The sequence below is a fragment of the Vanessa atalanta genome, chromosome 3, assembly GCF_905147765.1.
Source record: "Vanessa atalanta chromosome 3, ilVanAtal1.2, whole genome shotgun sequence".
Taxonomy (NCBI): Eukaryota; Metazoa; Arthropoda; class Insecta; order Lepidoptera; family Nymphalidae; genus Vanessa; species Vanessa atalanta.
The window spans coordinates 12,786,870-12,808,910 of record NC_061873.1 but is presented as its reverse complement, the minus strand read 5'-3'; the positions used below and the strand labels follow the sequence as shown (position 1 = coordinate 12,808,910).

General features: G+C 33.6%; 1 protein-coding gene and 4 non-coding genes across 5 annotated transcripts in view; 1 reads left to right on the top strand and 4 right to left on the bottom strand.

The window, feature by feature from the left end:
• The window catches only part of LOC125077345, a 33,110-nt gene that overhangs the window by 1,327 nt on the left and 9,742 nt on the right, over positions 1–22,041 (bottom strand). Inside the window, exons 5-11 of the mRNA XM_047689267.1 lie at positions 21,689–21,871; positions 3,393–3,507; positions 2,996–3,231; positions 2,773–2,903; positions 1,945–2,164; positions 778–942; positions 522–669 (exon numbers count right to left, since the gene is read on the bottom strand). Of these exons, the coding sequence (XP_047545223.1) occupies positions 522–669; positions 778–942; positions 1,945–2,164; positions 2,773–2,903; positions 2,996–3,231; positions 3,393–3,507; positions 21,689–21,871 (1,198 nt within the window). The remainder of the gene's footprint in view (positions 1–521; positions 670–777; positions 943–1,944; positions 2,165–2,772; positions 2,904–2,995; positions 3,232–3,392; positions 3,508–21,688; positions 21,872–22,041) is intronic.
• Positions 11,774–11,847, bottom strand: Trnai-aau. Its single transcript has one exon. It is a non-coding gene; the product is annotated as a tRNA-Ile (tRNA).
• On the top strand, positions 17,569–17,642 carry Trnai-aau. Its single transcript has one exon. It is a non-coding gene; the product is annotated as a tRNA-Ile (tRNA).
• Trnai-aau lies at positions 18,196–18,269 on the bottom strand. Its single transcript has one exon. It is a non-coding gene; the product is annotated as a tRNA-Ile (tRNA).
• On the bottom strand, positions 19,092–19,165 carry Trnai-aau. The gene has a single exon. It is a non-coding gene; the product is annotated as a tRNA-Ile (tRNA).

Sequence of the window (22,041 nt, the reverse complement as noted above, 5' to 3'; positions counted from 1 at the left end):
ATGTCGTGATGAGTGACAGGTTTGCCCTAAAACCAAGTAAAATAATGCAACAAATTAATTTAACGATACCGGCTTTTCAGCAGGTATGGGTGACACTCACTTTGGTGAGTTGGTAACACTTGTTATAAACAGAGCTGAAGAGTTATACTGTATATTACTGTGTTATGAGAGAGTAGCCCATATCGTTGCAGGAACAAGGGACAAGGAACGAACCTGAGGCGCCCTCATTAGGTCTTCTATAATATAAATTTTCCATTTATGAAACATATTCGCTGCAGCGTTGTCGGATTTTTTTTGGTATTTTTTTTATTAACGATTTTAGCTTTAAAAGAATATTTTAAATGCATCAGCAGTAAACAATTATTAAATTATTATAAGCAATGTAACAGTGCATAATCGCACGTACGTCTACGTGATTGATTATGAGGGATGAGATAGCTGATGGCAGACCAAAAATCTTAGTAACGGAAACCACGACTACAACTCGTAATGATTCTAAAAATATAAAACCTCGCACGTACCAGAGACGTTCCCATTCTGCGGTAGGTGTGTCTGTGGGTTGGCGTTCTGTTGTGGTATCGATGCGATGGCTTCAGCCTTCTCCATCTCCTCCTCCAAAACCCTCGTGAATTCAAGCTGTACGTCCGATGAGTCTGTATCACCATCCACCTGGTAGTTTTATTTATTAATAATCTCAAAGCGTAAATGTTTTATTAATTCATGAGACATAAAATACAACTTATCAATGACCTTGATTCAATAAATTTTGTGACTTACGATCACGAGTCGATGCTGTTGGTCCAAATTCTTTAGCATCGGTAAGCTCTGTTCCCTGAATACTTCGAGACGTCTTCTGAAGGCAGCTACTGAGTCGTCCCGTCGACCCCGACCGAGTTGGAGTTTCGAGCAATCCAAGAGCACCATACGGGGGGTCACTTTGAACTGTAACAATTTTGTTTATTCATAATAGTAAGCGTGAATTAATATCTTGAAAAAGTTTCTTTCACATTTAATAACATGTATAATCATTTAAACGAAGGTCTACCACTCAATCTATACTAATATTCTTAATACAAAAGTAACTCTGTCTGTCTGTCTTTTCCTCTCTCACACCCTAACCACTGAACCGAATATGATGAAACTTGTACCTAAATATTGGATAAAGGCGATCTAACACGTGACAATCGACCCCTATAATGCGAGCGACCCCTATAAGCCATGCATATAAGGATAATGACTAACAATACAATTAATGAGTACGAGAAAAGAAAACGGAATACAAAAGTCAAATTTTTTTATTGAATATAGAAGCATTATACAGTTTGTACGATCTTTTCAAAAAAAAAAATCTACCACAGGTTTCGAAGAGAAGAACTGGCGGAAGAAACTCAATTATACCTTTCATTTATTTTTTGGCAACGATTTTTCGTTTATTTATTTTTTTTCGTTTGATTTAAAATATAATTATGGGGATGTTACAGGTCAGGTTGATTTTGTAGTTACTTCAGGTTACACAAGGATATGTTTATTATAATTAATATTACCAAAAGTAACTGTAGACATGAGTTAATAACGTTAGCAACGACAACATTAGTGACAAACTAATGTTGTCGTTGCTAACGTTACTAACGAAATTTGATGATGAAGATGTCAAAATGTCCTAATACAGATTAATCAATTTTTTTCGTCGTCAATCCCATTGTCCCTTCTTCCTTTCGTTTAAATATCATTTAATATTAATAGCCATTAAATAGAAATCCTAGCAGATTCTGATAAAGGATCTGATAGAATACTCTGAACAAATCCAACATCGAACAAACATGCTTTTAAATTATTTAAGAGTAACTTTCTTTATTTCTGAGTTCTGTCATATTCCAAGTTTATCATGATACACAGATGATCTTGAATAATAATTATGACCTGATAAGCTTTAGTGTCTCGCACCTCTCTCTCATACGATTCCATCTGGTCCAAGTCTCGGGGATATCCGTCTAGTACGATGCCGTGTCCGCTGCGTGCAGCATCACTGACCGCAGCTGTCACCATTTTGGTGATCAAGTCTCGTGGAACTAATTCCCCTGCACTGACGGCCGTGCGAGCGATAGCTCCATCCGATGCCGGTCCGCCACCAGCCTCAGCCAAAGCACGGAGACGTTGCCCCAAGCTGTTGGAGAGACACATATTTCATTGTTTTTAAATTTAATTTCAGTTGCTCCTGGCCATATTTTTCAGATTCAAATTGTATTTAATGAATAAATCTAAACGTGGTACAGACTCGTGGATGTACAGCTTGAATTCACAGGGGTGTTGAATGGATGGATGGATGAGATGGAGACAGCTAGTTTTAAATAACTAGGTATCTATATTGCTTATGGTATTAAAGGAATATTTTACCTTATACAATTATTTTGAATAATGATATTATTTAAATTAATATTATAGTAGGTACAATAAGTATTGAGCTTAGCGATCTATCCGTCTCAACGGTACTAATATTTCTTACTATAGTGAACAAATTAAAATTACTATTGTATAATACTAGCTGAAACTGCGGCTTTACCCGTGTGACATTTATAAAACACAAACTTCCAAATCCCGTTTTACCCTTTTTGGGGTTTCGAAATCTACATTCTATAATGAACCTACCTGCCAAATTTCAAGTTTGTGGGTGTTATAGTTTTTGAGACTTCGTGATTAATGAGTGAGTGATATTTCGCTTTTATATTTATAGATTAATATGATGATGAATGGGTGTTAAGATGTTTTGTTCACCTGAAATGCGTCCAACCGTTTCGTTGAGTCACAGCGCGTTCGCACAACGTAGCTTTGTTACTGCCGGGACCACCCACCACCCACAATGTTGGTGGCGTTGTTGTGACGCCGTGAACTCGTATCACCTCGGCCTGTGATTTCATATATAATTGATAAGATAAAAAAACATAACAAGTTATAATATTATAGGAAAACTAAGAAATTATTCAAATGATAAAAATACCTTAGGACTGAGAACTCTTTCGACATTGCCATTTACTGGAAAAACTTTAGGTACAGAAGCGATAGGTAATTGAGCGACCGATATTGGCATCACGGGCACTGGAGCGGCAGGCACTATTGGCATTTGTGTTACTGGCACGGAATCGTCTTCAATGTCTACATCTTGGGCTTTTAGTGGGTCATCTTCATGAATTCTCGCCGGTGCTGGCTCGACGCCAACGATTTCACCTGGTATAGCTGCAAATAAATGTTTTAAAGAGACATAATATGAAAATTGACTTCAAAAATCTGCACTTCCTCTCTCTAAAACGCAGTCGGAACTGCGGAAAAAAACTACGAAAATATATAATAAAAAATTGGAATAGAAATAGCTTGCACTGAAATATTGTGCAACATACCCCGAGCACCAACACCGACTCCATTCATGCCTTGCTCTTCCACCGCACCCAGAATCTGTAGAACTGCAGCTCGGAAATCCTTGTACACCTCCTCAGGATTTCTTTCGCCGTTGACCTGTAATATTTATCATTTTAGGATAGATTCAATTTAATTCGTCCTGACTGTAATCTGACTAAAATTGGCTCAATTCAGATACTGAGCCAGTACAGGCTAATTTGTAACACTAACAATTTCTCATTTGATGAGTCGCTCGTCAATGTAGCTGATTAATTCAACACCAAACCAAGTTTTAACAAATCAGTGAAGTATTATTCGCTAGATCGTGCTCTTTAAACGTGACCATTGATTAATTTGTAATTCGCCCGCGTCTGAGGTTAAAAGACCAGGTGTTAGGGACAAAAGGACCCTATGTGCTACTCCAGATGGATCTTAAATTTGGCACAGATATGTGCCGTTCAGCTGTTCTGGGGTGATTGAGTGACAAACATCCATCGATCCAAACTTTCGCATTTATAATGATTAAGATTCAAATTGATAAGAACATTTCGAAGCGTAATTAGTGAATTATCCAGAAGTTACTCATATTGTGTTCCGATGATCGAAATACTAATAATTAATTTTTCGTTCTATTTTCCAATTCAAGGGACAGAAAAACGTTTTCTTCGTAATAACAAAAGTCGTAGAAACGGTGTCGATGTAATTAATGAGTGCACGTATTTTTTAGTCGAACTTTTGTGGTGAATAAATGAACATGATATTTATGAGCTTTTATTTTTTTCTATATTTTTAACAGTATTTTTTTATTCATTTAATGTTTAAAGATATAATATTACTACTGATTAAACAGCCTGATGTTTTGATGATGAATTTGTACAAAGATTTTTGCATGTTCTTATTAATATTTGAGGTTTATTATTAAGCTAGTTGATGCCCGTGACTCTGCTATGGTATAAGGCATAAAAAGTAGCCTGTGAACTTCCTTGAGGTTTGAGTTAGAAAAATAGAATTGGTCATTTGTTCAAGATATTACCCCCTACACACGAAAATATTAATATACATATAGATTTCCACGTAAACGGTTCTAACATATTATTTAATTACACCAACAACATTTATCATTGATGATCATGAGTTCGATTACTGCATTTATTAAAAATATTTGTTTTTTTTTTTACCTGTAAGCAGTTTTGATAAGAGTTTGACAATTAAGCAGGTAGGATTTAAAGGATTATATATTGGATATATGGATCCAAATATATAAATGGTTTAATGTTGTTATTGAAGGACATTGAATAAAAAAGGTTTTTTTTCAGAAACCATTTTTTAAAAAAAATATCATCTGACTTGAACATCATTATTTTCCTAGTTCTCTAGGCAATAAAACTAATAAAACTGCCTTTATTGACTGGACATATGAAAAGCGGCGGAAACGGATGGAAATTCGATCGGTTCGATGTTGCCCATATTATATTGCACGCACCTTAACTATATTTTTATAAATAAAGTTAACTGGGTAAGCTCATATATATCCATTTTTAGTATATCTCTCTGGGATGTTTACAACTAGTATAAAGCGAACGGTGACTATTGAAAATGTATTTTTTTTAATGAAATATTGTACTTTAATGAGAAACTAATTCCGTATATATGTATATACATTTAACATTGAGGTAACCCGGTAGCCGTGTACAGACACAGGCATATTATATGACAACTTTGAATGGTATACAACTCATAAATCAAAAATTTATAACAGTGAAGTCACAGGCTGTAAATGTCACAGCTGGGCAAAGGCCTCCTCGGCTGTGGACGAGAAGGCTTGGACTTTATTCAATATAGCCTTTACTTGATGGTAGAGCTTAGGGTATACTAAGCAGAAATATTTAATTTTGCGATGTTCTGGCTTGAAGGTTAACTGACCTAGTGTAACTACGGGATATAACATATTAGTTCCCAAAATTGGTGATATTTTGGTGATGTAAAGAGTAGTTAGTAATTCTCACAGCGTCAATGTCTATGGGCGGTGACCACTTACCATCAGATTATTCATTTATCAATCTGCCAAAGCATAAAATAAAATAAAAGCATAAGTACAGACAAAACCCTGTTCCGGTATACGTATAGCATAACACATAGTTTCTCCTTGATGAAATGATAAAGTTTTCATTAGAACTTCTAGTGTAGGTCTCTGGCCGCGCCTACTGGCACGTGTAAAGAAACAAACTCATTTATTACTGAACTAAACACGATATTAGTCGCTGTTATTAAATTTTCACTGTCGTTAACTTCGGACACCTGCATAGTCGCACGTCCTCGGAAAACTTGCTGGCTTATGTTGTAATGTTTTATTGCTAATCTATATTTACTTTTAAATGAGGAGTTTTTTTGTAGCACTATGAAATATCTTTTTTTTTATGGCATTGGTTGGCAGCGAGCATATGGGCCACCTGATAATAAGTGGTCACCACTGCCCATAGACAAAGGCGCTGTAAGAAATATTAACCATTCCATACATCACCTACGCGCCACCAACCTTGGGAACTAAGATTTTATGTCCCTTGTGCCTGTGATTACACTGGCTCACTCACCCTTCTAACCGGAACACAACAATACAGAGTACTGTCATTTGGCGGTAGAATATCTGATGAGTGGGTGGTAAAATTATACCGGAAAATTCAGCTTGTTTCGGAGAAGATTCAAGCAAATAATATTATTATATAAGTTTGCGTCTTCTCTCAACTGTCAGTTTAGTTCATTTACACTGACAAGCGTCTTACTAATCTTGTTTAATACAATTTTCAATGTTATTCAAATATGAATTAATGTTTAACAAAAACATATTTTCTTTCGAATGAAAATCTAATCAATGAGAGGCATCAACGACCAGAAAATCTTGAATGATCGCCTCCAGGCTGTTTCAAATAACTAAAATATAATTATTATTGTACATGCAAAATGGAAAAGAAAAAAAAAATATATATCCCGCTGAGTTTCTTTCGCCGGTTCTTCTCAGGTCCGAGGTGTTAAATTCCGAACCGGTGGTAGATTTTTGACTATTAATAAGCAAGTGTAAACACTTCTATATTGAATAAAGTTGGCTTTGACTCATTTTCTAGCAAGCAAAACAAAATAAATATTAACTGCCAGTGATGATACCACTTTTGGCAAAGATCTATTCTCCTCCGATAAAGAAAAATTTACAGCTATTTTCTTACACGTCATGACATCGGTGGACTCTACAATTAAACTTGGTGCATCCCTAAGACTAATAAACCATATTTTTATTCAAACTCAGATTATATAAAAGCCCAGGCTCTCCGATAGATCCCCTATATAACCGTTGCTACACCGAAGCAATGGTGGTAAGAAGTACTCTACTATTGCACAATAATCACTTTTGTGAATCATTTTGCGTTTTCTATAATGTCCATGACCAATAACGTATACATTCTTAATCATACGAAAATCTAAACATATATTTGCTTACCTAAACGGATAGTCTTTCTGAATTTCAGTAGGTTGCTATTAGTGACTTGGGCATGATGTAGACAACTATAAATTTTTTTAAGAGTAAATTATTACGTAAATTCAATAAAAACATTCCAGTTTAAATAATTTATTTAGTTATAAATATCATGACTGTTAAAAATATTTTAAACGAACTTTGCTTTAAAATAATTGTGCCACTCATAAGTTGGTCATATTAAAAAACGAACTATTGAATAGTTTTAACATGAACGCATCGATTTTACTGAATCATCGAGCGTTGTGTACATATTTTATTCTACGAATAAAACTTTATCGACATACGATCTCACAAGTTATTTTATCATCAAACTAATTTTCGGCCGTGGTTTCACACGGGCATACAGCCACACGTCATATAGCCAACACATTCACATCATATTACAAATACTGATCATAATAATGTGTGTGTATTTACACACACAACATTAATGATCTATTGTTTATACATGTGGCACTACTTTTTTTTTTAATGTTCAATCGAATTAATATCAATTATTTGCATATCAACAAATACGTAATTATTATTTTAATAATTTAGTTTTGTTAATTGATTTTAAGTAATTTTATCGACTTGTATTTTGAACGCAGCTAAAGCAAATACAGTACAAGATAGAATAAGTCCCGGTAGTGCGAAACGACGCGCCTTTTCGTCAATACTCAATAATAATTAATATTTAAAGTGTACCAGTAATTTTTGGGCTTTACTATAATGTTCCGCGCGCCCCATTTGTCTTTTATTTTATAATCTGATATTTTATATGCACTTACGTAGGATTTCTTTTCAATAAATTAAAGTTAAGATACCTTTGTACGTAACTTTCGCGTACAGATAATAACACCTTAAGAAAATTTATTTCTTACACCGTCAATTCGCTGTCAATGGTAATATTTAAGATGTATTCCCTCGTACCTGTATTTGTATATTTGCTCACTCTGTTCCAACCTTTAAACAACAATACAAAGTATTAATCTGTGGTGCCGTAGGTAAAATATATATTTATTATGCTTAGTATTTTCTTAAAAACATTACGGCTAAATAAATTGTATGTGTTCATCGATCATTATTTTTATTGAATATTCCGCATGTAGTCTCCTTAAAATATATGTCGAGCATTTCCTGATAAATATCATATGCGGCAAATGATATTCTGACAAAATATATAATATATTCGAGATCTAAGGAACATCTCTATTTAATGAATGATATAAGTCGTTAAAATATTTAAAAAAAATATATGTGCGACTCGGGACGCCCGACAGAAGTGATAACTTAAACAATCCGCTGTAAGTTAGAGTGAGAGAAGAGGAGCCTGCCTACCGCTGCCGTATGCGTAAGAGAAAGGAAGCCAGACAGACTGGCGCCGTAACGCGTTACGTAACGAAGCGGTTAAACCTCCCATAAGAAGTTATCACTTCAAAAGTATATTTAACGATAGCTATATTTTTATTATATAAGAGCCGAGATGACCTAGTGATTAGATCGCGTGCACCTAAACCGATGATTTCGGGTTCAAACCAGGGCAAACACCACTTAACTTTACATGTGCTTAATTGGTGTTTATAATTCATCTCGTGCTCGACGGTGAAGGAAAACATCGTGAGGAAACCTGCATGTGTCTAATTTCAACGAAATTCTGCCACATGTGTATTCCACCAACAAGCATTGGAGCAGCGTAGCCTTAGCCCAGAAGTAGGAAAATTTACAGGCTGTTAATGTTTTAATGTTATGTTTTTATTATTAAGCATTTACGTCGTTTCTTATAAAATATTTTTCTCTCCTTCTGACATAATTGATTGGGTGTTTGAAAGAAGAAGACATAACATTGCCAAACAATCGCCATCAAATCAACATTAACAGTCAGTTAATGTCCATAGCAATCTGTACGACGCAATTATCTATAAAATACAAATAATTCAGACTTCTAAATAATACTAGTGGTTTACGTAAGGATATAATTGTATTTTAATAATTATTCATCAACTCAACAACTACCTCGTAATGGTGAAGTTGCATGGGAGTCCACAGGTGGTTTCATTGCCTACGGCGTACGATCAAGCAATAAATTGCGTTCTGAAATTCTATCGTCAAAGTTTACGGCCATGGCATTGGTCACATACTTGGATGAATTTAACCAATATTTGTTAATCATTTTATAGATTTTAAATTTCTTAATTTAGGACTGTTTGATTTTTTTATTGTTTTATAATAAATTTATTATTCCTTATATTATATTCACCATTTCTCTTCGTATTAAAATTCTTATGTAACTCTTTCACATTGGTGCAAAAACTGGACTTCAGTTTTGGTTAAAGCAAATCTCCTTGGTGATAAGTCTTTGTTTAAGACTTTCTGGGTAGGTACCACCCACTCATCAGATATACTAACGCCAAACAGTAATACTTAGTGTCTTTGTTTCTAAGTTTGATGGTATCCGTGTAGAGTAAGAATAGGAATTATTGCACTCATAAAGACAAAGGGTTAAAGAAATATAAGTTTTACTAAATGAACAGTGTCTATCGAATAATATCATCCACTGTTTCGAGGTAGCGCCCGCATTACCATGGACACTTTGATCTTTCCGAAACCATTTCGGAAGTCTAGAATTTGTTGATAACGTGAATGTCACGTTGCTAAGACTAGGAATTGTATTAAAATAAAAAAAACTGAAATGGGAAAATAATTTTCGGTGCTCATATGAGATTATTACATTTTATGAAAGGTAATTAAAAACCACCAATAATAAAGTAAATTTATAAACATACAGAAAAAGCACTCAGAACTAAATAAAATTATTGGTTCAAACATGAACCAACTTTGGTATATTGGACGCATTCGATCGTGACGTATATAATAAATATATGTACATACATGAGTTCTCCTTGACTCAAGACGAACTTGACATCGAAACGTCGATATTTTCTGAGCAAAGTTCTGAAAGCAAGTATTTGCTTAGTCAATTATGCATGAGGCGGGGGGGGGGGGGGGCGGTCTGGTAATTGTCGATATTTGGACGGTAATTGATGCGATTTGGACTATAATTTTCGAAATTTGTATAATATGCTATCATTATTGAAAGATGTTTGAAAATTCACCCGTTACCTTGAGTTTTTTTTTAATATTAAGATTAATTTAAAAATATTGAGTATTTTCTTATTAGGAAAAAATATTTCGAAAAAATGCTAAGGTTGAGAAGATCTAGTAAAATAAACTGGTGTTTAAGGGATAAATGTTCATTTTATTCTTCTATTACTCGTATGTATAATAAATTATTAAATAAAACTATCGACTTCTGATATCAGTCAGGTTAACACACTTATGAATATGTTGTTTGTATATAAGTGTAATTTCCACTTTGGAATATACTATAATTTTTAGATATTATAAGGAGGATTAGTCTAACCTTCCGAACGTCATTACGTCAAGCTGTCAGTTTTAAATGTATTCAGTTTTGGCGGGAGGCCGCCCGAAATACGATCAAGCGTATCACTGTTCTGTTTCGTAATAATATTCGCTAACCAGATATTCATAAAACTACTTTGATATCAACTAAAATATACTTACAATAAATTTATTCAAATTATTTTTGGTTTTGTTACTAAAATATTCATAAATAATTAACATAAATAATTAACAGTTCATAGTAATTTACAATAAAACATTTTACACGTAGATAAAATTAACTACAAATAAATCGTACAAAGCACAAATGAAGGGTTAGTTGTTATTGATACCACAGTTTTAAGAACACCAGAATTTTAACCAAATAAATTCTAGCTCAAATCCTCACAATCCCACTGAATTTTCATGTGCCTGATAACCTTAGAAACCTGAATATGTAGGATGAACAGTCACCTGTCTCCAATCTTCGTTGATAAAGTGTGGCTCTTAGCTAAGCTGACCTGCACGGAGGAGCCTTAGCCCTTATGAGCATTCGGTTATTAATGTTCATTATCGAAATTAGATTCTTGTGATAAAGTTCCCAGTAATCATAACATTATCATTTATATTGAATGGTGAAAAACATTTCCATCCATTGAACGGTGTTCTCTGGATCTATATTTTTACATTTTTTTTTACATTAGCAGCCTGTAAATTTCCCACTGCTGGGCTAAGGCCGAAGGAGGAGTTTGGAGCATATTCCACTACGCTGCTCCAATGCGGGTTGCTGGAATACACATGTGGCAGAATTTCGTTGAAATTAGACATATGCAGGTTTCCTCACGATGTTTTCCTTCACCGCCGAGCACGAGATGAATTATAAACACAAATTAAGCACATGAAAATTCAGTGGTGCATGCCTAGGTTTGAACCCGAAATCATCGGTTAAGATGCACGCGTTCTAACCACTGGGCCATCTCTATCTGGATATACATTTTGAAGCCTAGATATTACCAAATTTCTGGACTTAATGAACCATTTAAAGTTACGCTGTGAGTTGCGGTTTAATATAAACATTAATTCGTCAATAATATTGCGAAATATATCGAGAGATTTGGTTTTCGGGTACAAAATGAAATTTCATTGTGATTAGCAATTCCTTAAAATTAATATAGGTAAGTGTAATAATATATTATTTTGACTGTAACCTAAATCGATAAATTTACGTACTCATATTAACTTACACTTTTGGGTGGCTGACATGATATGTTGCTTAAATAATAAAATATACTAAGAAATATAATTAAATTTTGTAAGTAAATGTCGTCGAAGAGGAGCAATGTACTTTTAGTAAACTTTCCAAAAATACTTATTAGATAGGTACATTAACTCATTAAAACCAATACTTGATATTAGACATATATTTATCATTCTTATATATATAAAATAACTAATGAAACAAAATAATTTACTTGGCCCATGAGGGGATCGAACCCGCGACCTTCGCGTTATTAGCACGACGCTCTAACCAACTGAGCTAATGGGCCGGTTGGATGATATTTTGAAAAATAAAACTATCATGTACAATAAATCCATAAAACTCATATATCGACATTCAATTATATTTGTTTTTTAATGACAATGCTTAGATTTTTTCACTCACGTTAACAATTTCAACACAGATCTTCGCTTAACTTTTAAATACGCACATAAATTTATCATTTTCTTATTCGTGTATCTATACATACAATAGACGATTGCTCCACTGCCAATATTCTGAATATTCTACCAATGTTATGTATGTTAAACGGTTACATGGCGTAATAAAATACGTTATATCATGGTCCGGTTCGAAGGTGAGTGAGACAGTGTAATAACAGACATAAAGTAGACATACCGTCTTAGATCACACGGTTGACAGGGTATTACCAAGTATTTTTGTAGTTACTGAAAATAACATTTTGTAATACATTTTAAAACTCTTAAAAAATTACGTCACGTCCGTTTTTAAATTAATTTATAAAATTTGATTGCCTCGTTCGTCTGGGGTCTTGATAAGGCCAGAGAGAGGTTCTTAATTCAAGCCCAAGTCGGAGCGATAAAATATTATTGGATTTTCTGTTGCAGAATTCTCAAACACAGCGAGGAGTTTAAAAGTTGGTTATGTGTTTACACTCATCCCTCAGAAAGCACGTAAACCGTTGTTCGTGATTTATTTCTGGTCTTCTCGGATTAGTCGTCTCATCGGATTATGAAAAAATGGAGCATGCAATTGTATTTGCGTACACACTATATGTTCTGCGTAGTTGCCTGGTTTCCCTTGGGATTAGCCGCCGTGACCGAAATCAGTCAGGACGACGTCATCATCGTCATCAATTTATAAATATATATAAATTGTTGAACAAGAAAGTTAAAAGTGCTCGTGTATCGAATTCATTTAATTTATAATGAAGGTCTAGTAATAGGTTTATGCTACGTGTATATTCTGATATAATATTAAAGTAATTTAAAAAAAGAATAAATATTTCTAGTAAAAACATCTCTATTGTATTTTTTTTTAAATCGGTAAAGATAAAAGCATTCCATCTTACAGCCTCCTGTCAATTGACAATTTTTACGTGTAAATTTGACAATAATTTTATTACGACCACAGATAAACAAACCACGAACGGTTCAATGTTATTCTTCCAAACAAAGAGTACGAGTATGTAATTCACAAACGCAAATTACGGCGGTAATCGTCGTTTACGAGACACTGACATTGTACCTGACCGTAATATGACATCGCGATCGATACTAAACGTGACTATGTTTTATTGATGGTTATTGATCTGTCACAATACGTATTTGTGATGTCACGGCTATCAGTCTCAGCCTCATACTTTGTCTCGACAAATTTTGTTATAATACAAGCTTCCATACAGATATGCATCCACAATATCACACTCCTAAGGAACCAATTCGAGAACGAATTCAAGAACGTTTTAACAATTATATTTTTTCTTATAAGCAGAAATGCCCGTAAATGTCCCACTGCTGGGATAAAGGCCTCCTCTCCCTTTGAGGAGAAGGTTTGGAGCATATTCCACCACACTGCTCCAATGCGGGTTGGCGGAATAAACATGTGGCTGAATTTCGTTGAAATTAGACACATGCAGGTTTCCTCACGATGTTTTCCTTCACCGCCGAGCACGAGATGAATTATAAACACAAATTAAGCACATGAAATTTCTGTGGTGCCTGCCTGGGTTTGAACCCGAAATCATCGGTTAAGATGCACGCATTCTAACCTCTGAGCCGACTCGGGTCGTATTGCGAAATAGTAAATGAAATTAAGATGAAAACATAAAAACTTAAAACTCATTCTTTAATTTTTCGTAAGAATTTTCCCGAGGCATTTAAGAATCCGTTTCGCAGCGCCATATTAAAGTTTGAATTTTTTATAAACAATTGCAAGTTTACACGTTGTTTTGTTATATTTGAAAGGAACACAATAATTTAGCATACAAAAGTAATGAACGCGAGTTTCTGAACCGGCCATTTTCGTATAAAATATGCAAATGTAACTGCCAGTGACGGACATTTTCTTTAATACACCTCCCGCTATTAGAATTATGACCACTCGCTAGAATAGATAACGATTAAATGTTTGTTTTATGTAATAACTAGTTGTTGCTCGCGTCACTTGTAATATTTTTCATTTATAAACGTCCTATGTGTCCTGTTACACGATATCATCGACCTATCTAAGGTGTTTTGTTTAGATCTGTCTACATTTATGAGTAATATCCGATCGAATTTCTGACTGATTCGAGCACCATTTTATTGATTTTGTTCTCCAAGAAATTCATGTTAAGAAAATTATTTTTATTGACTGGAGAACAAGATATAAAGAGTTATCGATTCAGCCGGAAATTCTATCGGCACGATCTGAACCCATCATCCAATATTATTGTTTGAAACATGTCAACATAACTGGCTATATACGATACAAATCGTCAATGAATAATGTTATCTCATTCTGTTTAGTGGAAATATAGAAATATGCTGTAAGATGAAATTCATATTTCGCCACAGAATTCGAACGTGAAATGCAATACACTCACACTACATTAATTGTCACCGTAAGACGATTTTCAACATTTCACGAGTGAGATACAAATTGGGTTTGAAACTCACCGTGCACGGAGCGGTGCCCAGGCGCAAAACTTTGGCTTGGGGACGTCGCGGCGGCGCTCAACATATTTAGAGAAACATGCTGCGAGTGTAAGACCTCGTTGCACGCGCTTGCTCTACAATAGTGTATATAGTATATAGATACTCGCAATACAAACTCGCGACCGTGCAACCGCGGTATTATTAGCGGGAAGCTCTAATTTTTTTATGACATATCTAGGCGGATTGGCATATGTGTAAATGGTCACCACCGACTATAGACAATTACCCTGTAAGAAATATTAACCATTCTTTATATTGCCAATGCGCCACCAACCTTCGGAATTAAAATATTATGTCCCCTGTGCTGTAGTTACTCACTCACTCACCGTTCAAACCGGAACACGACAACACTGAGTATTCCTGTTTGGCGGTGGAATATGAGTACGTAGTTTATATATGCATGTAGCATGTATTTAATTATACAATAACATATACCAGAAAACTGAGCTTGAGATATGATGATCTGGATCATCTTACCCTCAAACCAAGTCTTACAAGTTTATAAAGAGCCCTGGCATCCGCGGACAAAGGATACGCTAGGACGCAGTTTAATCCCCCGGCTCTAATACACCATGATACATAAATATTTCATTACGTAAATGTTCATGGCGGATAGATTGTATTACAATATGATACACATCTTTGATTTTATCACATTCGTTACAATTGGGGGATTCAGTCTTATTCATCATATAAGCACGAATGAACATGAGAAAGATTGTTTAACAATCAATGTCGCAATTAAATACTTTACGTAGGTAAAAATATACTTATTAAATAATTAACTTGGTTCTAAATATTATAATTTGCATAACCGTTTAAAGTTTTCCAATCTAAATATAAAATAAAAATAAATTTATCAATTATAATATATTGCTTTAATAAAAATGCACTGATGGATTATATTACGGGGAAACTGTTTTCTCAGCCCACATTCCTGTGTTTAGACTAAATAAATGTTTGTTTTTAAATTAACTCTTACTCCGAAAATATTAAAAGAGGCACTTCAAAGTTGAAACTATCGATGTTTTTATCAAATTAAATTATTTAAATGAGTTGAATTAGTGAAATTATTTAAGAGTGCTCAGTAAAATATAGTACACTAGTTATGGCTCGCATCTACGCTCCCGTTTTAGAGGGTTTGTTGTCATGTGTTAGGCAAAAAGAGTACCCTCTGTGCTTCCTTGGAGTTCAAGTTTGCTTCATACCAAATATCATTAAATTCTGAACCGTTTGGCAGTGAAAGAGCGACAGACAGACAGAGTTACTTTCACATTTATAGTATTAGGTATAGAAGTATAGATTATTATCTGATACTGGCATCAATTTCTAATTTTGTAGGATCTACATATAAGTCAAATAAAAAAAACTCAATCGGGTTGTTTTCCACTATTTAGTGTATTTTCTGTAATTTATACAGTTTGTTTAAACGAAAAAGAGCCGAGATGTCCCAGTGGTAAGAACGCTTGATTAATTTCATTGGAATTCTGTTCCATGTGTAACCAACAACCCACACTAGAGCAGCGTGATGAATAAACTACAAATCTTCTCCTCAGAGGCCAGGAAGCAGGCTTTTTACATTAAACGTAAATAATATAATACCATTTGTTAATATTACGAATTAAAAAAAAAAAAACAATTATTATTTATATTATTAGCGTATATATGTATTACGAATGTGGATTACATATTTAGGTATTTGTATTCAGATAAAAGGTTAATTTATTACTGTTATAAAAATAAACATAGATAAATAATCAATAAGAGATAATATTAAACGTATTAATAAAATAATTTATAGCGATTTGATTAATATTGTTATTATTATAAATTACTGATAACAACAAATAATATGTTTTAATGTCGAAGGATAGCAGACTCTTTTTTATAGGTAGGCAGACAGACAGACAAACGAAACACTTGATGGTAAGTGTTGCCAGTTGCCAACGCGTATACATTGTATCTTTATATTAATGTACCACTACGGATGTAGTAGTGTTTTCCATATAAGTACAATATAATTATTAATAAAATACTTTATTGTAGCCCATAGAAGTTACAACATACAAAAACAGGACTAACAGTACCCACTCGGAGATACCTAGTAGAATAATTTTAGGAGGCAGCGGAAGGTTAGCAAACTTATTACGAACATTACCAATACTAAGATTCAATGTTTTAATTTCTATTGTTTATTTGGTTCAACAAACAAAGTTCTCGATAATACATTAACACTAGTCTAAAAATGAGACGTGAGTGCGACAATAGTATCGATAACCACATATAGTAATATAGTATTTTAGCCGAGATGGCCCAGTGGTTAAAACGCGTGCATCTTAACCGATGATTTCGGGTTCAAGCCCAGACAGGCACCAGTGAATTTTCATGTGCTTAATTTGTGTTTATAATTCATCTCGTGCTCGGCGGTGAAGGAAAGCATCGTGAGGAAACCTGCATGTGTCTAATTTGAACGAAATTCTGCCACATGTGTATTTCACCAACACGCATTGGAGCAGCGTTGTGGAATATGCTCCAAACCTTCTCCTCAAAGGGAGAGGAGGCATTTAGCCCAGCAGTGGGAAAATTTATAGGCTGCTAATATAGTATATAGTAAATACATGTTTCGACATTTACTTGTCTTGGTTATAGCATATAGAGATCAGAAAATACATATTTAATATATTAGAATCATCGAAACAGCATCGATAAACACGCTAACCGCGCAGCACTACCAAACCAGCAACACCCAAAGCACTAAACGAATCAAATACGGGTCATTTTACCGTAAGCATCCGCTAAAAATATGTTGAAAAATTCAACTATAAGGGGGCAAATGGGAGTTTTAATTTCGTTCATAATTATTATTACAGGATATTATATTTTTGCGGTTTTGTTATGTAAAATTAATTGATAGAACGTGGAGGGGCGCCTTTGTGCGTGAATAGATCTATACATTGTCACTAAAAATAAATATATAATTGAATGCTGGTAAATAAGTTTTATGAATTTATTGTACATGATAGTTTTATTTTTCAACGAATTATCCAACCGGCCCATTAGCTCAGTTGGTTAGAGCGTCGTGCTAATAACGCGAAGGTCGCGGGTTCGATCCCCTCATGGGCCAAATACATTTTTTTAAATATAAACATAATATATGATTAGCATAATTATGATACTAATGATTTAATTTGGTTGTTTAATGTTACATACATTAAAATAAATACGTTTAATTTAATATGCAAAATATAGCATAATTTTACACATGAAATCGTTATACATAAATTTTATTATGAGGAACAGTTTAATAACGCTACGGACGCTACGGTATCGTAGCACTGACAACACACATGGTCGTAGCTCTCTACGTGGTTTTAACGTGGAATACTGGTAATAATCATAGATACAATATTTATATCTATTTATTTATTGTATCTATTTAATTAGGTTACATTAATTAATTTATTGTAATGAAACGAGTCATTATGAAAGTTTAAAGAAAAAATAATGTATGTCGCTTCTAATATAAGGTGTGCTTAAAGATGTTTATTTAAACCAAATTATGCAATACTGGTAATAATTATAGATTAAAAATTAATAAAATGAAAACCAATTCAGACATAAATAATATCATTAAACACTTCAATGTATTTTTTTTTTATATGTATAAAAAGTATTATTGGCCCATGAGGGGATCGAACCCGCGACCTTCGCGTTATTAGCACGACGCTCTAACCAACTGAGCTAATGGGCCTGTGACGATATAGTTTAAAATAAAGGCCAGTTGAATATTTAAAAAAAAAATAGTATATTAGTAATTTCTACATTATATCTGTTATAAAAATCTTTTTTTTTAAATTAAAATAATACAATTATTATACTATTTGCAAATACAGTTAAAAAGATATAGTTTTATCAAAAATATTTCACGCTTAGATTTGAGACAAACCACACGTTTACACGTCTTGGTAGATTAGACACGTGGATTTTATACATAGATCACCGATTGAAATATTTTAATACTTAACACACGTACATAGTCGTTCGGTTGATATTATTGTGTTTGAAGGGTGAGTGACTCTATGTAATTAAAGACACAAGGGACATAGTATATCTATATATATCTTAGTTCTTAAGGTAGCTAATAGCCGCTTACAATCAGGCGCCCGTTCGCCTACCATTATTTTAATGTATAATATATTCTTGTTCTAATTAATTACAATTGCGCGAAGCCCAGGTAGTTATAAAAATATAGGGGGGTCGTCAAATTTAAAGATTATGCTTCATTCGTTCATTCATTCATATCATATATTCAAGCCTAATTAAAAATAAGTGCCTAGCCATTTATGATAATAAACAACATTGTGAATCGTGTACGAAATTAAAATTTCATTTTATGTATAAAAGCAAATAAAATATGTTAACTATACCACGATGTAATGTACTAATTATTATTAAAAACTATTGAACTGGGTTATTTATTATATTACGTGTAGCAATGGAAGTCTATAAGTATTAGTAACGAAAAGTACTCTTCCTGTATTTAGTACTCAGAAACAAACAAAAAGCGATTTCTTGGCCCATGAGGGGATCGAACCCGCGACCTTCGCGTTATTAGCACGACGCTCTAACCAACTGAGCTAATGGGCCGGTTGGAAGATGTGTTGAAAAATAAAACTACATATCTTGTACATCAAAGTCATATGTATCTGAACTCTATAGATTATTTACTTTAATAAAACCCAATAACATTTAGCTCTAAATCTTGATCGTATGTTTTAAAATACGTATTGTTTAGTTCAAAGGTTTTTTTTTCGAATGGATAGTAGCTGTCTTAAAAGGGCACCTCCAGCGAGAACTTCGGCTTAGGCCGCCATCGACGTCGGGAAAGAAGATACAGTGTGGTATATATGATACCGTTAAACGCCTATGCGCCAACTGGTTGTAATGCAAGAGACAACTCGACCCAGCTGTGTGTGATTGTACTCTATAACCTAACAAGTTAGCATTTACAGATTTAATGATAATTGGGGGCGTTGTGGTCGTCTTCAGTAGGACTACGGAATAGAGAACTACTGAGGGTTAAATCATATTATAAAAACTAGGGAAGAAGTGGAAAGTTTTGTTTAATTTTTTTGTTTAACAACAAATAAATGTATGTACTTTAACGGAATCCTAATAGAACTCAGATCTTAAATTAATTTTATAATTGGGATAAAAAGACGTTTGAAATGTCTACTTTATTTTTTTATAATGTATCGTCCTGACACGAGATGGGAGGACGACATAAAAAAGATCGCAGGAACAAACTGGCTAATAACAGCAAAGAGTAGAGACAAATAGAAAACCTTGGAGGAGGCCTTCACCTGAGAAACACCTTACCTATGAAATCAATTTTTTTTTTTATATATTTAAACATTTTCATTTTATTTTTTTTAATTATATATTCAAAAATTAAATTTTTCATATATTTAAATAAAAGAAAAACTTTATAACTGTAGCCTTATGCATGGAAAAAAAAGGCTTTTTTTATATTTTGTTTATTGTATCGTTTTGAAAACGAATATATAGACGCCATTGACGATAAAATAATTTCATATAATATATTAATTTAGAGAACCGTTCGCAAGGCCTGTAAAAACTACCTACGTTTTTACGATGGACTATAAATAATAACGAGGGTAACATAAGCTAAGTTATAAATTTTAAGTTGTTAAGGGAACAGGAATGGCAACCTTTTAGCAAAGAATCGAGATACACTCTACAACTAGAGCTTACAGTACACTTAAGATTTTTAGTCCATTTGGTAAATAAAAAAACATCCTTGTGAAGGTTGTAAATCAACTGTCATACAAAAACTAATATTACGGTACTTTACGTTGGATGAGAAATGACAAATTGACCTGAAACGATGCAAAATAAAATCCAATCCTACGTGACATTGACGAAATAATCTATGCCCTATGGCACAAGTAAAAGCCATTAAACTAATAATTGAATTGAATAAAATCCAAGTCAAATATTATTAAATTTTAAATTAATAAAATTCCAATAATCATTTCACTGAAACGTTAAAATATGTTTAATTTATTATTACGAATATTATTTACTGAATGTTATTTACGAATAATAGTTAGTAACACTAAACATAGGAAGCAGGAAATAAGAATACGTGTACCGTGTACTTAATATCCTGGCGATTCAAGTGAAGTGACACCATTACGTCGTTTTAGATATATATTTAAAAAAAAAATTATAAAAATAATTTTGAGATATGGCAATTCTTAATGTATGTAATTATATTACATCTACAAATATTATAAATGCGAAAGTAGGTGGATGAATGTTACTCAATCACAGCAGAACGGCTGAACGGATCCGGATGAAATTTGGCACAGAGATCGCACATAGTTTTATATCCCGGAAAAATGTGCCTAGCTCCTCCACCCGCCACTGCTCTCGCCACATTCGGATGAAGGCACGGGCGTAAACTTTTCTAGTCCATAATTATTAGCCATTATAGCACAAATACCTTAAATAATAATTAGGCAGCTCCTAAATCTGTACTTATTTCTATCTATAATTATAACTAGTATACAAAACCACGAATCATTTTCATTAAAATTGATAAAGTTTTATTGACCATTCTATGTTAAATCAACAATTTACTTCTAATACAAATTTATGTCTGTAACGCTACGTAATTAGAGTTAACCGACCGTAACTACATGGCTTATGATAATTAAATGTATAGATTCGTGAACATTATTTTATAAACATTTGTAAAGTTATAAAAAGTATTTTTTTATCATTTGTATTATAAAGTACACACATATACAACAAATGTACGTACGTAACATTGAATATATATGTCATAAAATCCGGATTTATATTAAAAATGCGAATAAGTACGTTTTTTTTGCTTATTACGTTCCATATGCATGTTGTCAAGGGAAAAGAGCAAGACAAGGAGTACCTAACACCTGTCCCCTTATAAAACCGCGAGCAGAATTCAGTATCGAACATTATGGAATAGGTCAATTTTAAAGTTCGATGCCAGAGTCATTAAAAGTTTCGAAATGTATCTAGGAAGATTACTCACCAACAGGTATTCTAAGTATACCTAAATATATAAATAATATACAATCTATAGTCATATTATTATTTACTTACCGCTATCAGCATGTTGCTCTGGTCGAAGTAGTCGGCAACTGGCATTACGTTCTTGTAGAAATTGCTTAGTTCCATTCGCGCCAGACTGAGCACGACGTGCCCCAGCCGCGCTCCGTACTCGATCTGCCGCTCCAGCACCCGCTGTCTCCAGCTCACGAGCACCACACCACTTATTGTCTGGATCTAAGGACATGACCAGTGTCAATCGAAAAAAAAAACCGTAACTCGCCTAGTACATTTGCTACAATGGTAACTGGAATTTTCAAATATTTAATTGCAAGGATGTTATAACTATTAATAAAATTATCTGCTTTTATATTTATATTTTTTGGAATCGTAAACTATGATCTTTG